General features: G+C 56.4%; 2 protein-coding genes across 11 annotated transcripts in view; one reads left to right on the top strand and one right to left on the bottom strand.

Moving 5' to 3' along the window:
• Window positions 1–33: 33 nt before the first annotated feature.
• CHERP (calcium homeostasis endoplasmic reticulum protein) lies at window positions 34–22747 on the top strand. Of its 2 annotated transcripts, none has more exons than XM_035287123.3 (17): window positions 34–124; window positions 436–609; window positions 5813–5997; window positions 8145–8282; window positions 8540–8691; window positions 10403–10514; window positions 10611–10700; window positions 11360–11615; window positions 12804–12979; window positions 15534–15969; window positions 17925–18163; window positions 19116–19249; window positions 19846–19932; window positions 20249–20392; window positions 20494–20610; window positions 21024–21118; window positions 21363–22747. In XM_035287123.3, the coding sequence occupies exons 1-17, from the start codon at window positions 100–102 to the stop codon at window positions 21554–21556; spliced, it is 2754 nt and encodes a 917-aa protein (XP_035143014.2). In that variant the 5' UTR covers window positions 34–99; the 3' UTR covers window positions 21557–22747. The 2 variants fall into 2 exon arrangements, with proteins under 2 accessions (XP_035143014.2, XP_035143013.2); XM_035287122.3 differs by having other exon boundaries at window positions 10370–10514.
• The window catches only part of C22H19orf44 (chromosome 22 C19orf44 homolog), a 24096-nt gene continuing 20430 nt past the window's right edge, over window positions 19419–23084 (bottom strand). For 7 of the 9 annotated variants that reach the window (XR_013531275.1, XR_013531276.1, XM_054250233.2 and 4 more), the window contains one exon: window positions 19419–20663. The gene's annotated coding sequence lies outside the window, so the exon portion shown is untranslated. Of the gene's footprint in view, window positions 20664–22036; window positions 23059–23084 lie in introns of those variants that run through there. The other 2 variants (XM_054250235.2, XM_054250236.2) reach the window with 2 other exon arrangements.

Genomic DNA, 23084 nt, shown 5'->3' with positions numbered 1-23084 from the left:
GCTGTAAACGGCTCTCTCGCGCCACTTCCGGCCGGCTTCCGCAGACGGCGCTGGTGGTCGATCGTGAGACGCCGGAGGACGTTCCCCGCGGCCGGAGCCATGGAGATGCCGCTGCCTCCCGATGGTGAGACCCAGACCGGCCGAGAGACCGTTTCTCTCTCCCCGGAACCTCCTGTTAGCCGGTTCCGCCTCCCGGGGTCCCCGGGTCTGGGAGGGGGCGGGGCTCGGCCTCGCGGCTACGCCTGCGGCCTCACCTGTGAGTCCCCGCATTCCCGGCGAGCTTGTGGCCCCTATCGGGACCCGTCCAAGGGCGGCTTTTTCGGGGCCCACCCTTAGGGTCCTAGGCACGGCGGACCGGGGCTGGGGCGCTGGGGCCCCTAGCTTTGTGCAGTTCTCGCTCACGCCGCCCCGCGTGGCCTTTTCTCCGTTCTCCAGACCAGGAGCTTCGAAATGTCATCGACAAGCTCGCCCAGTTCGTGGCTCGCAATGGGCCCGAGTTTGAGAAGATGACGATGGAGAAGCAGAAGGACAATCCCAAATTCTCGTTTCTGTTCGGAGGCGAGTTCTACAGTTACTACAAGTGCAAGCTGGCGCTGGAGCAGCAGCAGCGTAAGTCTCTTCTGGCATTCAGGCAGCCTCATCGAGCGCTTCCTTTCTCGGATTCCAGTCCCGGCTCTGCCACAAACCTCTTCTTTCATTCGGGTCGCTTACTGTCTCTAAAGTGGAGCAGCTCGGTCCCCACGATTCCTGTTCCGCTGTTTCTATGGCCTTGCATAGAGCGGCTGCCGGGTCCGACTGTAATGGAGAACAACGAGGTTATCGATCCTTCTCCTGGGCTCCGGATCAGGGATGTTACTATCGCTTTGCAGACTGAGGACTGCGATCAGCAGGAGTAGCGTGACTATTGGAGTCTTTTCTAGGGAGGAAAGGATAGAGACCGATGGGAACCCATGGGACAGGCACTGTCCAGCCACCTTTGTGGGCTCTCTGTGGGTCCAGCAAGGCTTTTGTGCATTTCAGATGCCTGCAGCACAAATCCAAAAGAATTATCCCGCTGATAATTTAGTTTTTGGCAAGAGTTTATTAATGTTCGTTCAGTTGGGCTACAGGATTCCAGTCCTTTCAAAAAGGTTAAGGTGAGGTTAGGAAGCAGAGCTGGCCTTGGAATAATGGATAGTCACCAGGTGTTGTGGCTGCTCAGGACAGACATCACATCTGTTATGTTCAGTACCCAACTACCAGTCTCTAGATACATTGTTTAAATGAATAGTAGGAGTTTGCCAGGTAGAAGAACATTGAGAGGTGGTTGTCCCCTGAACTACATGCTCCCCAAGGCCAAACAGACCTTGTTTAGGTCATTGTGCTTTAGTACATAACACATAGTCGGTGTTCGATTAAAAAGCTTGAAAGGAGGCCGGGTGCGTGGCTCATGCCTGTAATCTCAGCACTTTGGGAGGCTGAGGCGGGCAGATTACTTGAGATCAGGAGTTCAATACCAGCTTGGCCAACATGCTGAAACCCTGTCTTTAGTAAAAATACAAAAAAAAAAAAAAAAAAATTAGTTGGGCGTGGTTGTGGGCACCTGTAGTCCCAGCTACTTGGGAGGCTGGAGAATCGATTGAACCTGGGAGGCGGAGGTTGCAGTGAGCCAACATCGTGCCTTAGCACTCCAGCCTGGGAGACAGAGGGAGGCTCCGTCTCAAAAAAAAAAGCTTGAAAGGCTGACAAAGTAAGACATTGCACAGGTGCAGTGTCCTCAACAAACACGGTGAAACCTCGTCTCTACTAAAAATACAGAAATTAGCTGGGCATGGTGGTGTAGCCTGTAGTCTTAGCTACTCGGGAGGCTGAGATAGGAGAATCGCTTGAAGCTGGGAGGCGGAGGTTCCAGTGAGCTGAGGTTGCACCACTGTGCTCCAGCCTGGGCGACAGAGTGAGACTCTATCTCAGGGGAAAAAAAAAAAAAAAACAGAAAAGAATGTGACTGTATGGGGGAAGAGTTTGATCTGGAGTGTTAAATGCCAGGGGAAAGTTTGGGTTTTCTCACTCAATCCAGGGGTTTTTCTGATGCGTGTTTAGGTTTGAGATTTGGATGGCGTCAGCTGCCTGAAATCTTAAGCAAAATATTGTTTGTGCTGTGTGTTCCTAGTGCAGTCTTTCCTTAGCCCCAGCACAGCAAGTTTAAAACCATTTCTAAAGGCATCAGGAAGCCACAAGAGAGTTTTAAACAAGGGAGGGAGTGGGTTGGGTTTGTGTGGCCGGTGGTAGAGGAAAGACTAAAGGGGCGGGCCTGGGGACCAGTGAGGCCTGCAGGGGAAGGAACAGGGCAGTTGCTCAGGTGAGAGATGGTAGGGTCTGAATTAAGTCAGAGGGTTGAATCTGAGGGAGTGAGCGTGCCGGACAGGTCAGGTGAAGGGGTAGAATCCCTGAACTTGGGCGCCAGGTGGATATTGACGACCTGATGGCATGATGAACAGTGGAGGAAGACACCTCAGATCAGATAATGCTTTGGCTTGGATGACTATGAGTGGAGGGCTGCTTTCCCTTTATGGGGGGGGGGGGCACTTCCACCCTTCCCGCACTGGGGGTCAAAAATCAGGGCCACTTGAAAGTTGGTGCCATTATAGGGAAGGAGAGGGTGCTTATAGCCCAGGAAGATTGAGGCCAGGAAGTGCTTTCTGGGGGTGATGATATCTTGGCTACTTCTGAAGGGTGTGTCGGGGTTGGCCAGGTGAAAGCGAAGGGAGAAAAGTGTTTTGGGCTGAGGAAGGAGCCCTTGGAGGGAATGAGGGACCCAGAGCTCAAGGTGGCTAAAGCCCAGAGTAGGAGGGGTTCTTGAAGTGGCTAGAGGTGAGGGTGCAGAGGGCTTGGCTTGGGGAGGAGTTGGGGGCCTTGCTTGTGAGGGAGTTAGGAGTATATCCTGGAAGCGTGGGGGAGACGCGTGGAGGGTTTTAGTCCGTGTTCTGAGGCTGGGTTAGCCACAGCACAGTCAGCCCTGCACCCCGCTCCTTAAAGACTGGGCTTCAGCTCTTCTAGAATGGAGCTTTTCGAACTGCGGTGAAGGACCAGTTTGGGGGTTTTGTTTTTTTTTTTAAGTTTCTAACCTGTCCTGGACCAAAACTTTTGCAAAGCATAGTAACAATGTGGACCGTGAACCGTCACATTGCTAGAAAGATTTGGAAACGCTCACTTACTGGTTCCATAACCGTCTGTCACCTCTGGGTAGCCCAGAGACCACTCCTTAAGTGGCAGTACCGTGAATGCCTTGTTGAAAAGAGGTAGAGGGGTGGGATATGACACAGGAAGACTGGTTCTGGGGTGACGCGGGTGACAGTGGAGCCGTGGTGGTGGCAGCAGTGACACAGACTGATTGGAGCATGGTCTAGGAGGTCGCCTTCATACCTTTCGGCTCATCAGTGGGAAGCACATGAGCCTTCTGGCCTGGATTTCTGGGTGGATGGTGGTGCCAGCCATGGTGTGGGGAGCACAGAAGGGGACATCGGTACATGGGGCAAGAGGAAGCACAGGCCCTGTGGAAACCCAGTGGGCCAAAGTTTGCAGAATCTGGAATGGAGATGATGGATTTAGAAATCATGCCATGCAGGTGGCAATTGCAGCCGCGCGAGTGAATAGCTCATATTCCCCTCGGGGTTGCATAGAGCGGAGGACGGGCTCGGAACACAGGCTGTATACCCTGGCATCTAAGGATCCAAAAGGAGAGAGGTTGGTAAAGGAGGAAAAGGTGGAAGAAGGGACTGAGGGGGCGGCCACATGGATGCCAATGGAGACAAGGCCCGGTGACAGGCCCGTGGGGCTGAGTGAGGGTGTCCTCAGCTGCCTGGGGCGGGGAGTGGCAGGCAGCTGCCAGGCTGAGATAAAGGGGAAGTGAAGATCTAGAGTAAGTCTTGGCTGAGAAGTTGTTTAGAGAGGGTCGTGGGGTGAAGGGAGAGGTTTCAACCCAGAATATTCTGACGTGTGTGTTTGAGAGGGAGTCACCCAGGCTGAAGTACAGTGGCACCATCTCAGCTCACTGCAACCTCCACTTCCTGGGCTCAAGTGATTCTCTTGCCTCAGCCTCTCAAATAGCTGGGATTACTGGCACCCACCACCACGCCTGCCTAATTTTTTGCATTATTAGTATAGAGACAGGGTTTCGCCATGTTGGCTAAGCTAGTCTTGAACTCCTGATCTCAGGTGATCCACCCGCCTCAGCCTCCCAAAGTGCTGGGATTACAGGCGTGAGCCATCATACCTGGCAAAAGGCCTGTAAAGAGCGAGGAGTCGCAGAAATGAGAGAGCGAAGAAATGTCCGGAAGTAGTGTCCCCTGGGCGATGGGTGGGGTGGGATTCAGTGCAGAAGTCAGGGGTCCAGCGAGTGTGATAGGTCACGCCTGTAATCCCAGCACTTTGTGAGGCCAAGGTGGGTGGATTACGAGGTTAGGAGGAGTTTGAGACCAGCCTGGCCAACATAGGGAAACCCCATCTCTACTAAAAATACAAAAATTAGCCAGGCGTGGCAGCACATTAGGCAGAGGTGGCAGTGAGCTGAGATTGAGCCACTGCACTCCAGTCTGCACGACAGAGCAAGACTCTGTCTCAAAAAAAACAAAAGAAGAAGTCACAAGTCATCATGTAGGGTGCCCATGGATGCACAAACTGGATGGCACAGCCCTAGGACTTGACTTGAGCGTCCAGTGAGGGGCTGTGGGCGACACCTTCCACCCTTTGCCCCACCTCCCTTATCTTTGGCTTTGTCCAAGAGGCTCAGGAGGGCTCCAGGGGTACATAGTCACGTTCAGACCAGGCAGCCCCAGGACAGAGAGGGAGGCGGGGCATCTTGTCCAGGGCTTCCTTATGAGGAGGGTCCTTTCCTTAGAGACCTCACCACCCGCCCCATCTGGCCGGAGTTGGGATCTGCACCCAGGCTCCTGCTGGCAGAATGGGTGTCTCTCACTGCTGCCTCCAACTGGATGCACCCTTGAATGCTGGGGGTCTCTGTCCCCAAAGGCTGGAGAAGCAAAGAGTCAGTAGAAGGGCCGGACGCGGTGGCGCGTGTCTGTAGTCGCAGCTACTTGGGAGGCTGAGGCTGGAGGATCGCTTGAGCCCAGGAGTTTGGGGCTGTGGTGCGCTATGCTGATCGGGTGTCTGCGCTAAGTTCGGCATCAATATGGTGACCTCCCGGGAGTGGGGGCCACCAAGTTGCCTAAGGAGGGGTGAACCAGAGCAGGTCAAAAGTCTGTGCTGAACAGTAGTAAGATCACACCTGTGATTAGCTACTGCACTCCAGTGTGGGTCAGTAGAAGCAGGGCGGGGCAGGTGTGGGGGGTGGGGACCAACGTGCACTCGGGGTGCAGCTTCGTGGCTTTCTGGCCAGATGTGCAGAGGCCTGGTGGCTGCGATGTCGTGACAGTCAGTGGATGGACTGGGGGACAGTGGCAGAGGTCAGCAAGTGGCCAAGGTGATCGGGGATGAGAGGTGCTGAGGCTGGGGCTCAGCATCAGGTGGGGCCTTGTGCACTGGAAGGACACTGGGGACGGACTGGACGGTGCTGGCAAAAGAGGGGCAAAGGGACTTCCTAGATTCCCTGAGGAGGGGACAACCCAAAGGTGGAAAGCCAGGGCTGGGGTCCTGTGAGGAGGGGGCAGGGCCCAAGAGAGAGGAGCTGGGCCTGCGTGGGCACCTGGCTGTGCACAAGCCCTCATGGATGGTGAGTCCCTGGGGAGGGGAGGCCCCTGTGGCTAAGAAGTGGCCAAGGGGACACCTGGACCCCCATCCATGTCCTCATGGGGGCCCCCTCCTCCTCTCCCTCCAGTCATCTGCAAGCAGCAGACCCCTGAGCTGGAGCCAGCTGCCACCATGCCGCCCCTGCCACAGCCCCCGCTGGCCCCTGCTGCGCCCATCCCGCCCACCCAGGGTGCACCGTCCATGGACGAGCTCATCCAGCAGAGCCAGTGGAACCTCCAGCAGCAGGAGCAGCACCTGCTGGCGCTGAGACAGGTACGGGCCTGCCCCCCACTCAGCCAGGCACCTGCCGCTCCCCCGTGCCTCTCTTTTTGCGTGTGCCCATGGGAATGAATAACAGGTACCACTGAGGATGGCACCCACTTGGCCACACAGGGCTAGATGCATGCCAGCCACTGTCACCCCCAGCCCTGACACCAGACATGGAGGCTATTTCTCATCTCAGTGAAGCCACTGGACCTGCGTGCACCCATCACCCTGGGGCCAGATGGCCTCCAGTGCCTGTCATTGGCCCCACCACGCAGTAGCCAGATCGTCAGCTGGAGTTGTTGGTTGGGGAAGGACCCTTTTTTTTTTTTTAAGATGGAGTCTTGTTCTGTCGCCCAGGCTGGAATGCACTGGTGCCGTCTCAGCTCACTGCAGCCTCCATCTCCTGGGTTCAAGCAGTTCTCCTGCCTCAGCCTCCCAAGTAGCTGGGATTACAGGTGTGCACCACCACACTTGGCTGATTTTTCTATTTTTAGTAGAGGTGGGTTTTCACCATGTTGGCCAGGCTGGTCTCAAACTCCTCAGGTGATCCACCCAGCCGGAAAGACCCTTTTCTCCTGGTTCAACAGTTCAGTAATTTTTGCCAAATAGAATACAGGTGCATTGGCTGGGCACAGTGGCTCACATCTTTAATCCCAGCACTTTCAGAGGCCAAGGCAGGCAGATCACCTGAGGTCAGGAGTTCGAGACCAGCTTGGCCAACATGGCGAAACCCCATCTCTACTAAAAATACAAAAATTAGCTGGGCGTGATGACACATGCCTGTGATCCCAGCTACTCAGGACACTGAGGCTGGAGAATTGCTTGAACTCAGAGGCAGAGGTTGCAGTGAGCTGAGATCGCACCACTGCACTCCAGCCTGGGTGACAAAGCAAGACTCGGTCTTGGGGGAAAAAGCATACCAAACCTCCAAAGTGCCAGCCCCGCACTTAGTACTAGGTTCAGGGCGTAAAATCACACTGACATATTGCTCTCAGTAAGTTCCAGCTGGGCGAAGTGGCTCACACCTGTAATCCCAGTACTTTGGGAGGCTGAGGGGCAAATCACAAGTTCAGGAGTTCAACACCAGCCTGGCCAATATGGTGAAACCCCATCTCTACTAAAAGTACAAAAATAAGCCGGGTGCAGTGGTGGATGCCTGTAGCCCCAGCTACTTTGGAGGCTGAGTCAGGAGAATTGCTTGAACCCAGGAGGTGGAGGTTACAGAGAGCCAAGATTGTGCCCCTGCACTCCAGCCTGAGTGACACTGCATCTCAGAAGCAGAAAAAAAAGAAAGTTCCGGAATGCTCATTCTCAGCTTCTGCCCAGAGCTCATCATGGACTGAGAGGTTGGTCTTGACCAGCCCTGAACTTAACCACTGGTACTCAACAGCCACTCCATTTTTACCAGTTAGACTTTAACCTGCATTTCCTGATGAGGTATGAGATTGCCCCTTCTTGCTTCACTAGAGGCCATGAGTGTGTCCTCTCTACTGCCTGTTCACGCCATCCCTTGTTTTTCTTGTTTTTTGTTTTTGTTTTTGTTTTGTTAGAGACAAGGTCTTGCTCTCACTCAGGCTGGAGTGCAGAAGCACAATCACAGCTCACTGTAACCTTGAACTCCTGGGCTCCGGTGATCCCACCTCAGCCTCCCACGTAGTTGGGAACACAGGCGCATACTACCATGCTGGACTAATTTGTATTATTATTTTTTATAGAGCTGAGGTCTCGCTACATTGCCCAGCTGGTCTGGAACTCCTGGGCTGAAGTGATCCTCCCGACTCAGCCTCCCAACATGCTGGGATTCCAGGCATGAGCCACGCGCCTGCCTTCTGCTTTTTGTTGAGTTTGTTTGCAGAGGTGGTTTGCTCCTCTGGGCTGCGGTGTTTTCCTCGGTTGTCTGGAGAGCAAGTATTGTCTCCTGGTGTGTCCTGGCAGTACCCTGCCTATTCCAGGAAGGACTGTCACAGATTCATGCAGGCATGAGAGAGAGAATCTCCTCGTGCTGGGGACAAGCAAGGGAGCCCTTAGCCAGCGCAGCCCAGAGTACAGGCATCCCCACCATGTCCCTGTCCCACCCCTGCTGGGCCAGGCAAGGAGGCTCAGGCTGTGGGTCCATCCTCTTGCACTCTTGGCCCTACTGACCCCCACCCCAGGAGCAAGTGACAGCAGCCGTGGCCCACGCGGTGGAGCAGCAGATGCAGAAGCTCCTGGAGGAGACCCAGCTGGACATGAACGAGTTTGACAACCTGCTGCAGCCCATCATCGACACATGCACCAAGGATGCCATCTCGGTGAGGGGCCAGGGTGTTCCAGAGCCCTGCATCCCAATGGTCCCGCCCTGAGGCAGGGCACCCTGAAGCCAGTCCTGGCTAAGGGCTGCTCCAATGGGTGCCTTTCCCTCCCGCCTTGAGCACCTCCTGAGGCTTTGGGACCCTGTGCCCCTCACCTTCATGGTATGCCCTTCCCTGGGCTGATGGTGATGCACTTGGGTGCAGTGGGTGCCTGGGGGAGCCGTAGCCCTGCTCACTCGTCGGCTCGGTTGTTGCAGGCTGGGAAGAACTGGATGTTCAGCAATGCCAAGTCCCCGCCGCACTGCGAGCTGATGGCCGGCCACCTCCGGAACCGCATCACAGCTGACGGGGCACACTTCGAGCTGCGGCTGCACCTCATCTACCTGATCAACGACGTGCTGCACCACTGGTGAGCACCGCTGCCCCGTGCCCAGGGCGCCACCTCCTCATGCTCCTCCTTGCCCCCGCCTGGGTGGCCGCTTGCTCCAATCAGTAGTTTGGCTTGGCCTGTCTCGAGACTGGAGGCACTTGTCCAGAGAGGCCGGGTGTGGTCTCTGAGCCACTAGGCTTCTGTCTGCAGGACTCAGTTGGTCTAGGCAGGCCATGCACTTTAGCCACGTGCCCTGTCCTCTCCCCTAGGCCCCAGCCTCACTTGTCACATTACTGTCTCCTCAAGGCCACTGTTCCTGTGCTCCTTGCTCTCCTGGAGCAGCTTATTGGCATCTGCTTGTTGCCTTCTCAGCCACGGCCTTCTTAGCCTGTCTCTGGCCCCCGTCACTGATTTGCACGCACACACACACGGTCACCTGAGTTTGCTCAGCCATCGGGACCCTCCTATGGGGTCCCCATCTTCAGCTCTGACTCAGGCCTCAATGGAGCCACCTCTACTGGCCCTCTGTCCCCACCCAGCCCCCACCCCTTCCTACTGTTGCTGTCTCCATTCTCTCCCAGGCTGGGCAGCTGATTCCTTCTGCAGGGCCACTGGGACCTTCTCACAAAGGTTAGCAAAAAGAAAAAAAAAAAAAGGAAACCCAGGCCAAAGGCCCATGCAAGAGGAAACAAGAATTGCTAGTGAGCGTAACGGGGAGCAGTCTTGGCTGGGCACCTCATGTGCCTCTGCATTAGGCAAGGCTGCCAGGTGGCTTGATTAGCGACACGGTTCCCAGCTTCGTCTTCCCTGAGCACCCGTCTTGCCCCATCTACCACATGCAGCACTGCTTGGGTGCCTCTTCACTCCCCACCTCGGTCCCTATTTCTCTCCTTCCGCCCATTCTCATGCCTCCGCTTCTCCCTGCTTCTGAGTCGGGCGCCTTGCACAGATGCGCAGTTTCCTGCATTCTCCAGCCAAGTGCTTCTCTAGCTCCACTCTGTCTGAAGCCAAGTGCTGCTCACCCGTCCTCCCAGCTGCCCGGCCCATGCCTTTGCTCCACGAGCTCCCTGCAGCCAGCCGGGGGTTGTGGGGCTTCCAGCTGCTCCCCTCCTGTCCCGCATCCCTCCTCGGGGGCAGCCATCTCCATGCACAGCTGCAGGGGCCTCACAGGCGGGTATGCATAGTGTCTTGTGCAGCGCTGCACAGGGGCTCTGAGAGGACATGGGCCTGGTGTCTTGCCTGTAGGGCATCTAGCCACTCTTCTAAAGCGTTCTAGGTACCGGAGGGACTGGGCATCCTCCCTCCTCCTCCTCAGAGGCCTGGCCTGGACCAAGGTTTCCTTGTTCCTAGCAAATACAAGGAGAAGATCTCAACTCTGCAGCAGCCCCGTCCCACCCATTGCACACAGGCAGGGGCTCTCTCCGGGCCCAAGTCCCTTCATCCACAACACCACCTATGAGGGAAGGAGGGAAGGTTATTTCCTAACAAGGGGACAGGACTGAGAGGCTTTGCTCGCAATGGCCCCAGGCCACATTTTCCCCCTCCCCTGCTTGCTGTTTCTCTGTCTGTCCCTTCCTTGAGCCCAGGCACCAGCACAGCTCTTGTGGGAGCCCAGCCATCGCCCCCACCGGGTTGGGGGCCCGATATCCCGAGAAGGCAGAGGGCACTGAGGCTGGAGCCGTGATGGTAACGGGCGCGTGGCCGGGTCCCGCCCCAGGGCCCTGACGCGCGGAAAGTCTCTCCCTCACAGCCAGCGCAAGCAGGCCCGGGAGCTGCTGGCCGCCCTGCAGAAGGTCGTAGTACCCATCTACTGCACCAGCTTCCTGGCCGTGGAGGAAGACAAGCAGCAAAAGATAGCCCGGGTGCGTGGGCCCTGGGCCAGGGGTGGATGGATGGGACCAGCACACGCAGGCCTCCCTCTTCCCCACTGACCCAACCTCTCCCCCTCCCACCCTCAGCTCCTACAGCTCTGGGAGAAAAATGGCTACTTCGACGACTCCATCATTCAGCAACTACAGAGCCCAGCCCTGGGGCTTGGCCAGTACCAGGTAAGTGTCAGCTGCCCACCCATGCCTTACCCTAGAGCTGGGGAAGGTGCCCCAGGAGGGCTTGGAAGTGTGGGGACAGCAGCTGCCACCCCAGCAGGTCCCAGAAGCCAGAAAGCCTGTGTCCCCTGCCTGTGCTGGGGATAGCCAGTGGGTGGTAACCAGAGTCCCAGGTGACATTTCCCAGCCCCATGCCTTAGGTGTGTCTCCCTGACTTGCTGGCACACTTTTCGGAGTCACAGCACGTGGCCTATTTGCTCTGGTGATAAGCATGTTCCTAAATGATGGAAGCGTGAGGAAGCCCCTCTTGCTGAGTGCCGAATGCGAGTGGGAGGCAGAGCCTAGGAGGGTGTCCCAGAATGTTGGTGGGTAGCATGTGCTGAGCGGCCATGCGGTGACCAGGACACAGCTGTCGTTGCTCGTTCCAGTTATCAGGGAGTCGTAAACCATGCTGCAGTGAATATCCTCGTCCCCAGATCTCTGGCCAGATCCCAACGCACACTCTGATTGTCCCAACTGTGTTGGTTGTTTCATGCAGCATTTCACTGTCTGCCTGCCCCAGGTCCCCCAGGCTCTGCTGCCTTCCAGGTGTTTCTTCTCTGGCGCCAGGCAGCGAGCCCCAAAGCTGCGTCCTGAGCAATGGGTGCTCTTCTCTCTCCCAGGCCACCCTCATCAACGAATATTCGTCAGTGGTCCAGCCGGTACAGCTGGCATTCCAGCAGCAGATCCAGACCCTGAAGACGCAGCACGAGGAGTTCGTCACCAGCCTGGCGCAGCAGCAGCAGCAGCAGCAGCAGCAACAGCAGCAGCAACTCCAGATGCCGCAGATGGAGGCTGAAGTCAAGGCCACGCCCCCGCCGCCTGCCCCGCCCCCGGCCCCAGCACCTGCCCCTGCCATCCCGCCTACCACCCAGCCTGGTAAGGGATTCTCAATCCCCACCCCCAGGAGGCAGCCCCCAGAGGCTGGGCTCTGAGTGTAGTCAGAAAGCACCCTGCCACCCTCCATCATTCCCGCCTGTTCCTAGGTGGATGCTTTCATCCATTTACAGGCACTAGCCAGTAAAACTTTAGAGTAAAACTCCAACTGCCCCATTCCTGAACAGCAGAAGATCTGTTTCCTGTTCCTAGAGCACAGAATAGAGAAAAGGTACCCAGATCATTCACAAGACCAGGGTAACTGTTGTGTCAGACAGCAGGGACAGTGCACGGACTGAAAATATAATCGGCCGGGTGCAGTGGCTCACACTTGTAATCCCAGCACTTTGGGAGGCCGAGGCAGGCAGATTGTTTGAGCCAGGAGTTTGATACCAGCCTGGGTAACATGGTGAAACCCCCGTCTCTACTAAAAATACAAAGATAGTGCTCACCTGAAGAAAATCTTGGCAAATCTAGAAAAGGATTTTTTTTTTTTTTTTGAGATAGAGTCTTGCTCTGTCATCCAGTCTGGACACGATCTCAGCTCACTGCAACCTCTGCCTCCCAGGTTCAAGCGATTCTTCTGCCTCAGCCTCCTCTGAGTAGGTGGGATTACAGGCACCTACCGGCACTCCTGGCTAATTTTTTATATTTTTAGTAGAGTCGTGTTCACCATGTTGGCCAGGCTGGTCTTGAACTTCCCACTTTGTGATGCGCCTGCTTTGGCCTCCCAAAGTGCTGGGATTACAGGTGTGAGCCACTGCACCTGGCTATTGATTTTCAAATTAAATTCTGACCAAGGAAGATTTGTTCCAGGAATATGAGAATGGTATAGGATAGAAAACCTAGTAACAGATTGTGGGGAAATGACCTTTTCATTAGATACAGAAAAGATGTCTAATCAAATTCAGTGTGGATAGAAATTTCTTAGCGCACAAGCAGGCAAACGTGAGGCATGTTTATGGTAAAGCTGTGAAAGAGGCACATGGGTGTCATGTTTAAGGTCAGAACCTCCCCTCTCCCCATTACCTTCCTGGAGGCCAGTGATGGTCACAGTTTTAGTGGGGTTCTGAAGCGATAATTCACTGCATACTGAAGGCCGTAGCCTGGTTGGCTCTGGGGCAGTGTGGAGAGAAGACAGCATCTCCTGCTGCTGCCAGGCCTGCTCTAACTGCCCATCACCTGATTTAGATGACAGCAAGCCTCCCATCCAGATGCCTGGCTCTTCAGAGTATGAAGCCGCAGGAGGGGTCCAGGATCCTGCAGCCGCCGGCCCCCGGGGCCCTGGGCCACACGACCAGATCCCGCCAAACAAGCCCCCTTGGTTTGACCAGCCTCATCCTGTGGCTCCTTGGGGCCAGCAGCAGGTATTGATTGGAACCTGGGGTGGGAGCAGATAGGGCATACTTGGCCTAACGGGGTGGCCTCCTCATCGGTGGCCATTAAGTGGCTCTCTGGGGAACCCAAGGGACATTCTGTGGTGGAGCTTATGCTGGGTTGGTGACAGATAGCCCTGCCTTCTGTAGCTCTGGGACGGGGGGAGCAGCAGGTCTTCACGTCTCTTCCCTGAGCTTTGGGGGTTTGGGTTCCCTCTTTTCCTGCAAGTGCAGGGGAGTGAGGTACGGCAGATGTTAGCTTTCCTGTCCTTGAACAGGTTCAGCTGAGTGTCAGCGTTTTGTCATCCTGGAAAGAACAAGGTGCTTTTGTAAGGAAAGGGGAGGTCAGAAGTGTCAGGTACCTTGCTCCTGGGAGGCCTCAGATGTAGCATTGCTTGGGGTCAGATACCCCTTGGCCGAGGCACAGCATGGCTGGGAAATGCTCTGGAGCGTGCTGAGTCCACTTAGAACACTGAGGCACAGCCCCAGGCCTTCCCAGTGCCACTTTCCCCCTTGACCGTAGGGCCTGGTTGGCTTTGCAGTGTGGCCTTCCCGGTGAGGGAGGACTCCCTGTCCACAGGGACAGGGGTAAGGACGGCAAGGAGACTGGCTCTGGACTGAGACTTGGTGGTTGTGGCTTTGAGCCTTCCCACCCCCAGCTTCAGGACATGAAATTGAACTTCACAAAAGACTGGACACCCCCATAAACACAGCTTCTACCTCCGAGTGCTGGCTGAGAGCCAGATGGTGGTAGCCGTTTTTCAGGTACCCTCTGCTGGGGGAGCAGTTCCTGTCCCTGTTTGTGGATGTGGAAACAGAGGCCCTTAGTGTCCCCAGGCTCACTCTTCTTTTCACAGACCAGATGGTTGGGCTCAGGACAGTGGGCGTGCCCCTCACTGAGGGTCCCCACTGGGCCAGTGCGTCCTGTAGAGCAGCCCGCTGTGCTCGACTTGGCCCTGCGGCATCTTACATGTTTATAAGTTATTTCTCGAGGTGGGAAGACTGCTTGAGGCTAGGAGTTTGGGACCATCCTGGGCAACAAAGCAAGACTCTATCTCTACAAAGAATAAAAATAAATAAGCTGTCAGGGTGGTGCCGTCTGAGGCAGGAGGATCAATTCAGCCAGGAGTTCCAGGCTTCACTGAGCTGTAGTCATGCCACCGCACTGCAGCCTGGGTGACAGAGTGAGACCCTGTCTCTAAAAAAAAGGGAGGCCGAGACGGGCAGATAACCTGAAGTTGAGAGTTAAAGACCATTTTGACCAACATGGTGAAACCCTGTCTCTACTGAAAATACAAAAATTAGGTGGGTGTGGTGGTGCATGCTTGTAATCCCAGCCACTCAGGAGGCTGATGCAGAAGAATCGCTCGAACCTGGGAGGCAAAGGTTGCAGTGAGTCCAGATGGCACCGCTGCACTCCAGCCTGGGCAATAGAGTGAGACTCCATCTCAAAAAACGAAGAAAAGAAAAAACAAGGCTGGGCACAGTGGCTCATGCAGTCCCAGCATTCTGGGAGGCTGAGGTGGTGGATCATTAGAGGTCAGAAGTTTGAGACCATCCTGGCCAACATGGCAAAACCACGCCTCTACTAAAAATACAAAAATTAGCCAGGCATGGTGGTGGGTGCCTGTAATCCTAGCTACTGGAGGGGCTGAGGCAGGAGAATTGCTTGAACCCAGGAGTGGAGGTTGCAGTGAGCTGAGATGGCGCCACTGAGCTCCAGCCTGGGCAACAGAGCCAGACTCTGTCTCAAATTTAAGAAAAAGAAAAGCAATTAGTCCCTGATGTTTGATATCTGGCACTGTGGCTTCTCTTGGAAGCCTGGAGAGAGTGGCAGCCTAGGCAGCCTCCCCTTAGTGGGGTCAGCACAGCCACCCCACTGTGAGCATACACAAGGGCCTTCTCCTTGGCCTGTGCGCTCCTCCCTGCCCCAGCCCCAGCTGGAGTTTGCCCTCCCAGCTTTACATCTGCAGAGCAGGAGCTGGTAAGGTTAGAGCCTCGTCTGAAATCTATAGGAAGAGGCTGGCTTGGTTTGAAGTTTCTCAGAAGCAGACCCCAAGTCAAGGACGTGTGGGCAGCAGTGTATCTGGGAGGTGACCCTAGGAGATGGCTTTTGGGGAGGGGGGAGTGAGGCAGGGCAGAGGGTGTTAGAGTGAGTCCCCCTGTGAGTGCCTTCGGTGCTCTGAGAAGCAGTACCAGCTCTGCCTCTGTACCATCCCCAGTGGGCGAGGGAGCTGGCATTAGGTAGTGGGAGCGGGGAGGGCCTCGTGGCATGCGCGGCCTGTGTGCGGGTGCAGTGTGCCCCAGTGGCCAGAAGCAGCCCCGGGACTGAGATGGGGTGCAGCGGTTGGGGTTGGGGGTCTGGTCATTGTGCAGCAGCATGTGGCTCTGGCCCAGGACAGGTGCCTGGCATCCCTGCAGGCCTCAGCAGTGCCCCAACTGCCCGGGGCAGTGCCTCCATGTCTGGGACAGTGCTGTGACGCTGCCAAGCACCGGTGCTGGGGCCTAGACCGTGCAGAGCTCACGCACCTGCTTTTCCTTGCAGCCGCCAGAGCAGCCGCCCTACCCGCACCACCAGGGCGGCCCGCCCCACTGCCCGCCCTGGAACAACAGCCACGAGGGCATGTGGGGCGAGCAGCGTGGCGACCCCGGCTGGAACGGCCAGCGCGACGCACCCTGGAACAACCAGCCCGACCCAGCCTGGAACAGCCAGTTCGAGGGCCCCTGGAATAGCCAGCACGAGCAGCCGCCCTGGGGCGGGGGCCAGCGCGAGCCGCCCTTCCGCATGCAGCGCCCTCCGCACTTCCGGGGGCCCTTCCCACCCCACCAGCAGCACCCGCAGTTCAACCAGCCTCCACACCCCCACAACTTCAACCGCTTCCCGCCCCGCTTCATGCAGGACGACTTCCCCCCGCGGCACCCCTTCGAGCGGCCACCCTATCCCCACCGCTTCGACTACCCCCAGGGGGACTTCCCTGCCGGTGAGTGCACGGGTGCGGGGAGGGCCTGGCGGAGAGGCCCACAGGCAGGCTGGTGGCGCTGTTTGTGGCCCAGGCATGCTCCCAAGTGTGAGTGCGCGGGGACAGGCAAAGTGTCGTGGGACATCGGAGGAGCCCTGCCGGGTTCTCAGGAAGTGGGACAGACTCAGCCTTGCTGCACTGATTAGGCCGGGCTGGCTGCAGAGGTGCAACTCCCATTCCCTCTTCCCAGCCGCGCCAGGAGCTGCAGGCACTGTCTGTCCCTCTGCGTATGAGATAGATCTGACAGGAAAAAGGTTCTGGCCCTGGGTGGGCGTGGCGAGGGCTGGACAGGGCTTCTTTTTTCTGCTACTGCTTGCTTTTTGCATCAGTTTTCCGCTGGGTGCGGTGACTCACGCCTATAATCCCAGCACTTTGGGAGGCCAAGGAGGGCGGATCACGAGGTCAGGAGTTTGAGACCAGCCTAACCAACGTGGCGAAACCTTGTCTCTACTAAAAATACAAAAATTAGCCTGCCCCTGTAATCCCAGCTACTCAGGAGGCTGAGGCAGGAGAATTGCTTGAACCCGGGAGGCAGAGGTGCAGTGAGCTAAGATCGCACCACTGCACTCCAGCCTGCAACAGAGCAAGACTCTGTCTCAAAAAAAAAAAAAATGTCATGTGGTGTCTGGTGCTTATGGTCCCAGCTGCTCAGAAGGCTGAGGTTGCGGTGAGCCATGATCACGCCACTGTACTTCACCCTGGACGACAGACCTTGACTCAAAAACAAAAACAAAACTAGTTTTGTTGAGTTTCTTTTTAAAACATTTTTATTTTTTTCTTAATTTTATTTTAAATAGAGATGGGGTCTTGCTATGTTGGCCAGGCTAATCTCAAGCTCTAGCTCAAGCAGTCATCCCGTCTCAGTCTCTGGAGTAGCTGGATCCACAGGTGTGAGCCACCAAGCCCAGTATCTTTTTTAAATTTTATTTTATTTGTAGTCTTTTAGGGCTTCTTTGTTTTGTCATTTTTTTGTTGTTCGATTGATATTGAGTCTCACTCTGTCACCCCAGCTGGAGTGCATGATGCCATCTCTGTTCACTACAGCCTCCTCCTCCTGGGTTCAAGTGATTCTTCCACCTCAGCCTCCTGAGTAGCCGGGATTACAGGCGTCCGCCATCACGCCCAGCTAATTTTTGTGTTTTTAGTAGAGACAGGGTTTCCTCATGTCAGGCTGATCTCAAACTCCGGCCTCAAGTGATCCACTCACCTTGGCCTCCCAAAGTGTTGGGATTACAGGCGTGAGCCACTGCGCCTGCCCTTCTGTCTTTAAATACATTTCTGATTATAAATGCAGTTTGGAGACTGCTTGGCACATTTATTGCTGTTATTTTTGGCTTGGGCTGACATCATAAAGTCCTGGAGCCTGGGTGGCTTAAACAGTTAGAATGTATGGCCTTAAGGATCTGGGGGCTGGAGGTTCGAAGTTGTGGTTTGGCAGGTTCGGGTTGGTGTCTTGGAGGCCTGTCTCCTTGGCTTATACGTGACTGGCTTCTCTACGTGTCTGTGTCTGAATCACTTCTTATAAGGACACTAGTCACATTGGATGAGGCCCCACCACCATGACTTCATTTTAACTCATGTGTCTTGAAAGTCCCATTCTCCAACTACAGTCACATCCTGAGCTACTGGGGGCTAGGACTTTGGCGTATGAATTCAGAGGGTCACAACTTAGCCGTCACGTTGCAGTTTTCAGGTTTTGTGGTTCTCTTCTCTCAACCTCAAGCTCCCTTGGCTGTGCCTGTTGCAGCCCGGTCCCTCTCTGCCTCGATGCCTGGCCTTGAACAGTGAGAGAAGGTGCTGGGCAGGCTCCCAGGAGGGGTTGACCTCCTAGCCCCTCACTGAGCCCCGCCCCTCTAGCACGTGTCACCTGGGAGATCCAACTGGCCTGCGTTCCTGAGACAGTCTCTGTTTTGCAGAAATGGGGCCTCCTCACCACCACCCTGGCCACCGCATGCCTCATCCTGGCATCAATGAGCACCCGCCCTGGGCTGGGCCCCAGCACCCCGACTTCGGCCCTCCTCCCCACGGCTTCAACGGGCAGCCCCCCCACATGCGGCGACAGGGCCCGCCCCACATCAACCACGACGACCCCAGCCTAGTCCCCAACGTGCCCTACTTCGATCTCCCTGCCGGGCTGATGGCCCCCCTCGTGAAGGTAATGCCCCTCGGTGGGCTCCAAGCCGAGCACGTTCACCTTGCTGTCCCATTTCTCCCCGTGAAAAGTGAACACATGGGACCAGGTGCCTTCTGGGGCACCTCTTCCTCATCTCCCACGCACTGGGGATGCTGATCGGTCAGTGGGAGGGGTCTAAACCTGAGTTGCACAGTGTGGCTGTGAGTGATGCTGTGTCCGCCCTGCCTCTCCTATTCCTCCTGCCTCAGGGAGCTGCAGCCACTCGGGGTCGGCTGGGCTGGGAGGCACGAGTCCTCCCTTTGTCCCACTTGGTCTAGGCCCTCAGAAGCCACCTTGTCCCAGGGCTGCTGGAGGCGATGTCTCAGGAGGAGCCACCTGTGAGCTGTGGCTGTCAGGCACACAGGGAGGGGGGGTGGCCCTCGAGTAGCCGGGCAGGGCTTGCAGCAGCTGGCACCACTGTGGGGTGGCCAGAGCATAGGGCAAAAAGAGGTGAGGTGAGAAGGGGCCGGGGTTGGGGCTGGGGCTGTGGGGCTCCAACGGGATGCTGGTCACTGCCACTTCCTACCCCCTCTCAGACGTCCACCTGGAAGTCCTGGCAGGCTTCCAGGGCTGGGCCAAGAGTGTTCCAATGGAGGAACACAGGGTAGGCATCGAGAGCAGAGGGCAGCGTGAGGGGCCCACCTCATGTCTGTGAATAAACCAGGGTTATTCATGTCACCTGAGTTTGGAGACCATGTCTCCTGTGGGTGGTTTTCTGAAGAGAACCCTGTGATTGTCATCAGCCTCAGAGCAGCTGTGACCTTCCACGGTTGGTGTGGCTGAAGTCCTGAGAGAGAGAGGGGTTCCCCAAGAGGGAAGGATAAGAACCTCTGGTGCCCAGGCCACCCCAACACTGACCCACTCCTTGCGCACCCCTGGGTGGGCCTGAGGGGGCTCCACCCAGGCACGGTGACAGCTGGGTTCTCTGCTGCAGCTGGAAGACCATGAATACAAGCCTTTGGATCCAAAAGACATCCGCCTCCCTCCCCCAATGCCGCCCAGCGAGAGGCTGCTGGCCGCGGTAGAAGCCTTCTACAGCCCCCCATCCCATGACAGACCCAGGAACAGGTATGGGTCCTGGGTTGGTAGGGAGGGAGGAGGAGGAAGGAGGCCTCTGTCCCTCTCCCGCTCCCAGCCACCTCCTGCCCAGGCTAGAAAAATGTGGCTGTCCCACAGGACAGAACCACCCCCAACCCTGAGTGACAAGTTTGTGTCACAGGTACAGCACCCACCTGGCCCTCAGTGAAGGTCATTTTAATGGAGACACATGAGCAGGAGAAAGTATGGCAGGTGTGGCACGGGGCACGTCTCAGAAGCAGTAGGCATGTCCGCCTGTGAATCAGTGCTCCTGTTCCCCAGTGCCACGGACCATGGGTCCCCACCACCTCAGCAGAACACCTGGGTGGCAAGGGCGTGGGCACCAGAGGAGCCACTGGGCTGCAGGAGGATGGGCCCGTGGGAACGCTGAGCCAAGGTCCTCTGCGCCCGTGGTCAGAGCCCTGTCCCCAGTGTGAGCATGTCCTGCAGGCAAGAGGGAGAGGGCCTGGCCCACGGCCACAGGGCCATGTACTCTCAAGGGTTCTGTGGCTTAACTCCTGATGACTTTTTCACAAGTGCCCTATGCGTAGGCATTGTGTGGTCACACGGGATACCATGTCTTGCAGTGAAGGCTGGGAGCAGAACGGTCTCTATGAGTTCTTCCGAGCAAAAATGCGGGCCCGGCGGAGGAAAGGCCAGGAGAAGAGGAACAGGTAAATGTGCAGGCACCTGCTGTGGCCGGGCAGCCAGGGCCCATAGCCTCTGATGATGGGTAGGCAGGCCCCAGACACTGACCACGTCTGTCCTCACGCAGCCTGTGCCTGTGGGGCGCTGTTTTCCACAAGGCCTGAATGAATACAGCAGCAAGTTCAGCCATACTATTTACCATTGCTGTGGCTGTGGCGTCATTTCCATGCCAGACCCCCTGCATCTGGGGTCTTCCAGGAACCTGAGAGCCAGGGTGGGCCAGGTCCAGCCCACAGGGAGACAGGCCACCTGGGCACCCAATCATCAGGCCTCTCCCCACAGCGGACCCTCAAGGTCTCGGAGCAGATCCAAGAGCCGAGGGCGTTCTTCCTCCCGCTCCAACTCAAGATCCTCCAAGTCATCAGGCTCATACTCAAGGTCAAGGTCGCGCTCCTGCTCCCGCTCCTACTCCCGCTCCAGATCCAGGTAGACAGAGGCCGCCTTGGGAGGGTAGTGCCCGAGGCCTCTTCCTGAGGCCTCCCCACAGTGCCTGGCTGCTGCTGACACATGGACACTCTTCCCTGCAGAAGCCGGAGCAGGTCGCGCTCCTCCAGAAGCCGTTCCAGGTCCCAGTCGCGGTCCCGGTCCAAGTCGTACTCCCCGGGAAGGAGACGTCGGTCACGGTCCAGGAGCCCTACCCCGCCGTAAGATTGTCTTAACTGCCATGCTGGTAACACTGGGACTCTGCGGTGCTTTGCTGTGAATATGGAAGCATTGGTGGTTAGGAGCCCGCCAGCGTTAGCCTAGGGACAGGGGCACCCCTCACCACCCCCACAGCAGTCACTTGGCCATGCCCGAGGCGGTAGCTGGGGTCTGCTAACCACCATCAGGGTTCACTGTGTCCCACCCTTGATGCTGTGTGTGTGGTGGGTAGGCACCAGCGGCTGAAGCCCCCTTATCCGGCTGATGCAGGATAAATGGGTGTAGGCACAAAATCTCTGTACGGTGTCGCCTGGCGATGGTGAGCACACACGAGCCACAGCTCTGAGGCCCCATCACTGTCACGCCAATAAATGTCTCAGTTATTCCTTAAAAGAATAACCTGTCTCGATTTTAGTTCCTCTGCTGGTCTGGGTTCTAATTCAGCACCTCCCATCCCTGACTCAAGGCTCGGAGAAGAGAACAAAGGCCATCAGATGCTGGTGAAAATGGGTAAGGCAGGGGAATGGGGACGGCTGGGAAGGGTCTTCACATGTGCTGGACCTGGCATGTGGGGATGGATGGAGTCAGGCCGGTTCTGACTCTGCCCAGAGCCTCTAGACAGGGCTGGCCTGCGGGATTCTCTCACTCTACCCATCTCCCATGTCTGCACTGCCTGTCTGTATATTCGGCCCCCCATGTGCACCCACATCTGCGCCATCCTGTTGCGGTCGTGATCGTGCATCTCTCTTTCCAGGCTGGAGTGGCTCTGGCGGCCTTGGTGCAAAGGAGCAAGGGATCCAGGACCCTATCAAGGGCGGGGACGTCCGGGATAAGTGGGACCAGTATAAAGGCGTGGGCGTGGCCCTGGACGACCCCTACGAGAACTACCGCAGGAACAAGAGCTACTCCTTCATCGCCCGCATGAAGGCCAGGGACGAGTGCAAGTGAATAAACTTGCACTTGCCGCGCTGGTGGCCAGCACTGCCGGCTGTGGGACCTTCCTGGTGGAGTGGCAGTGGAAGATCACAGTGACAGCTCAGTTCTCCCACCGTCTCCAGAAGGGGAGAGCCCCACAGGAAGAGAAGGAAGACCAGCACATGCCCAGTGGGAGCGCCATGCTCACGGCAGCCACCAGGGCCCCAGGCTCGTTTTCCTTTACAGTGAAACAAGAAACACAAGACCCTCCGCTCCCCGAGTAAGACTTCTTCACCCACGAAGGGTTGGATGCACATCTGCCCTAAGTCAGCAAAGCCTCCTCTCGGGCTCCAGGAGAAGTGTGTGCAGGAGAGGTCAGCCTGGGCCAGAGCCGGTGCCCCAGCTCCCCAGCTTCCCTGACCCACCTTCCCCTCAGCTGCGTAGGGAGAATGCCGAGGCCCAGTGCCATGACTGCCCACAGACTGAAAAACACAAACACAAAACTTTGACTTGGAAAGTCAAGCAGGGTTTTCATTTTTATTCCCCTTGGTTTAGTTTTAGAAGAATATTGACCTGAGAGGAGGCCCAGTGAGATTCTCAAACCCGATTCCTTGAAGGCATACTGGCCCTTAGTTATTTTAGTTGTGTAAGTTGATACTTTTTTTCTGGAATGTTAGCCATGTGCTATTGTCTGGGAAACAGAAGATTCTAACAGGAAACCAGCTTAAGGCACTTCAGGTCGAGTGCTGCCCTCAGAGTCCATGCCGGTTGCGTTCCCTGCTTCAGTTTCGCACTTGGAAGAACCCTGCACTGGTTGGCGTGCACACAACGGCCCAGTCCCATCCAGAGTGTGGAGCCTGCCCCCCCCCCACCCAGCCAGGGCCTCCCACTATGCCATTTCACACCCCACAGGGAGGGGAGTTGCACCTGCTGGAGCTGGTGAATGGCTACTGGGAATCAGCCACACCTCATGTCTGTGGGCAGCCTAGTGCGATGCCATTCATTTGTACAAAAACATTTTTGAAGAATTCTTTTCAATAAGATGCAAAATCCTCCAGGTTTTCAACCCAATGTGATACAATATTTGATTCTGTTCTAAATTTCCTGTAGCTGTGAATCCTTAAAACGTTATGATTCAGGATAAAACGTAAATACGTGCTGTTAGCAATTTCTTGTGGATTTCATTGTTTTGCCTTCAAATAAAGCCTTTTTTTAAAGACCTTCCTCCCCGCTTGTGTAAGTCAGAAGTGTGCTCAGGCTGAGTGAGGAGACGTGTGTCCTGGTTTGAGCTGTGCTGCTTGGGGTCAGGCTGTGCCCGGTGGCTCACATGGCGTCCCCAGCATGCTCGCCTGTCCCATGTCCTTATCCTCGAGCAGGGCTTTTCCCATCCACCGTGCCTCCCTCTGGCTTGCTGGGAAGCCAGGACCTGCCTGGGTGGAACTGCTCTGCAGAGGCTGGTGGCCCCTCTCCTGTGAGTGAGGACAGCTCCACTGAAACTCCCTTTCCTCTAGCCTGTGGTGTCAGAGCTGGGCATGCTGTTGGGAGAACTGTCACTGAGCTG

Source organism: Callithrix jacchus, chromosome 22 (assembly GCF_049354715.1).
Source record: "Callithrix jacchus isolate 240 chromosome 22, calJac240_pri, whole genome shotgun sequence".
Classification (NCBI taxonomy): domain Eukaryota; kingdom Metazoa; phylum Chordata; class Mammalia; order Primates; family Cebidae; genus Callithrix; species Callithrix jacchus.
This window is presented reverse-complemented; position numbering and strand designations above follow the sequence as displayed.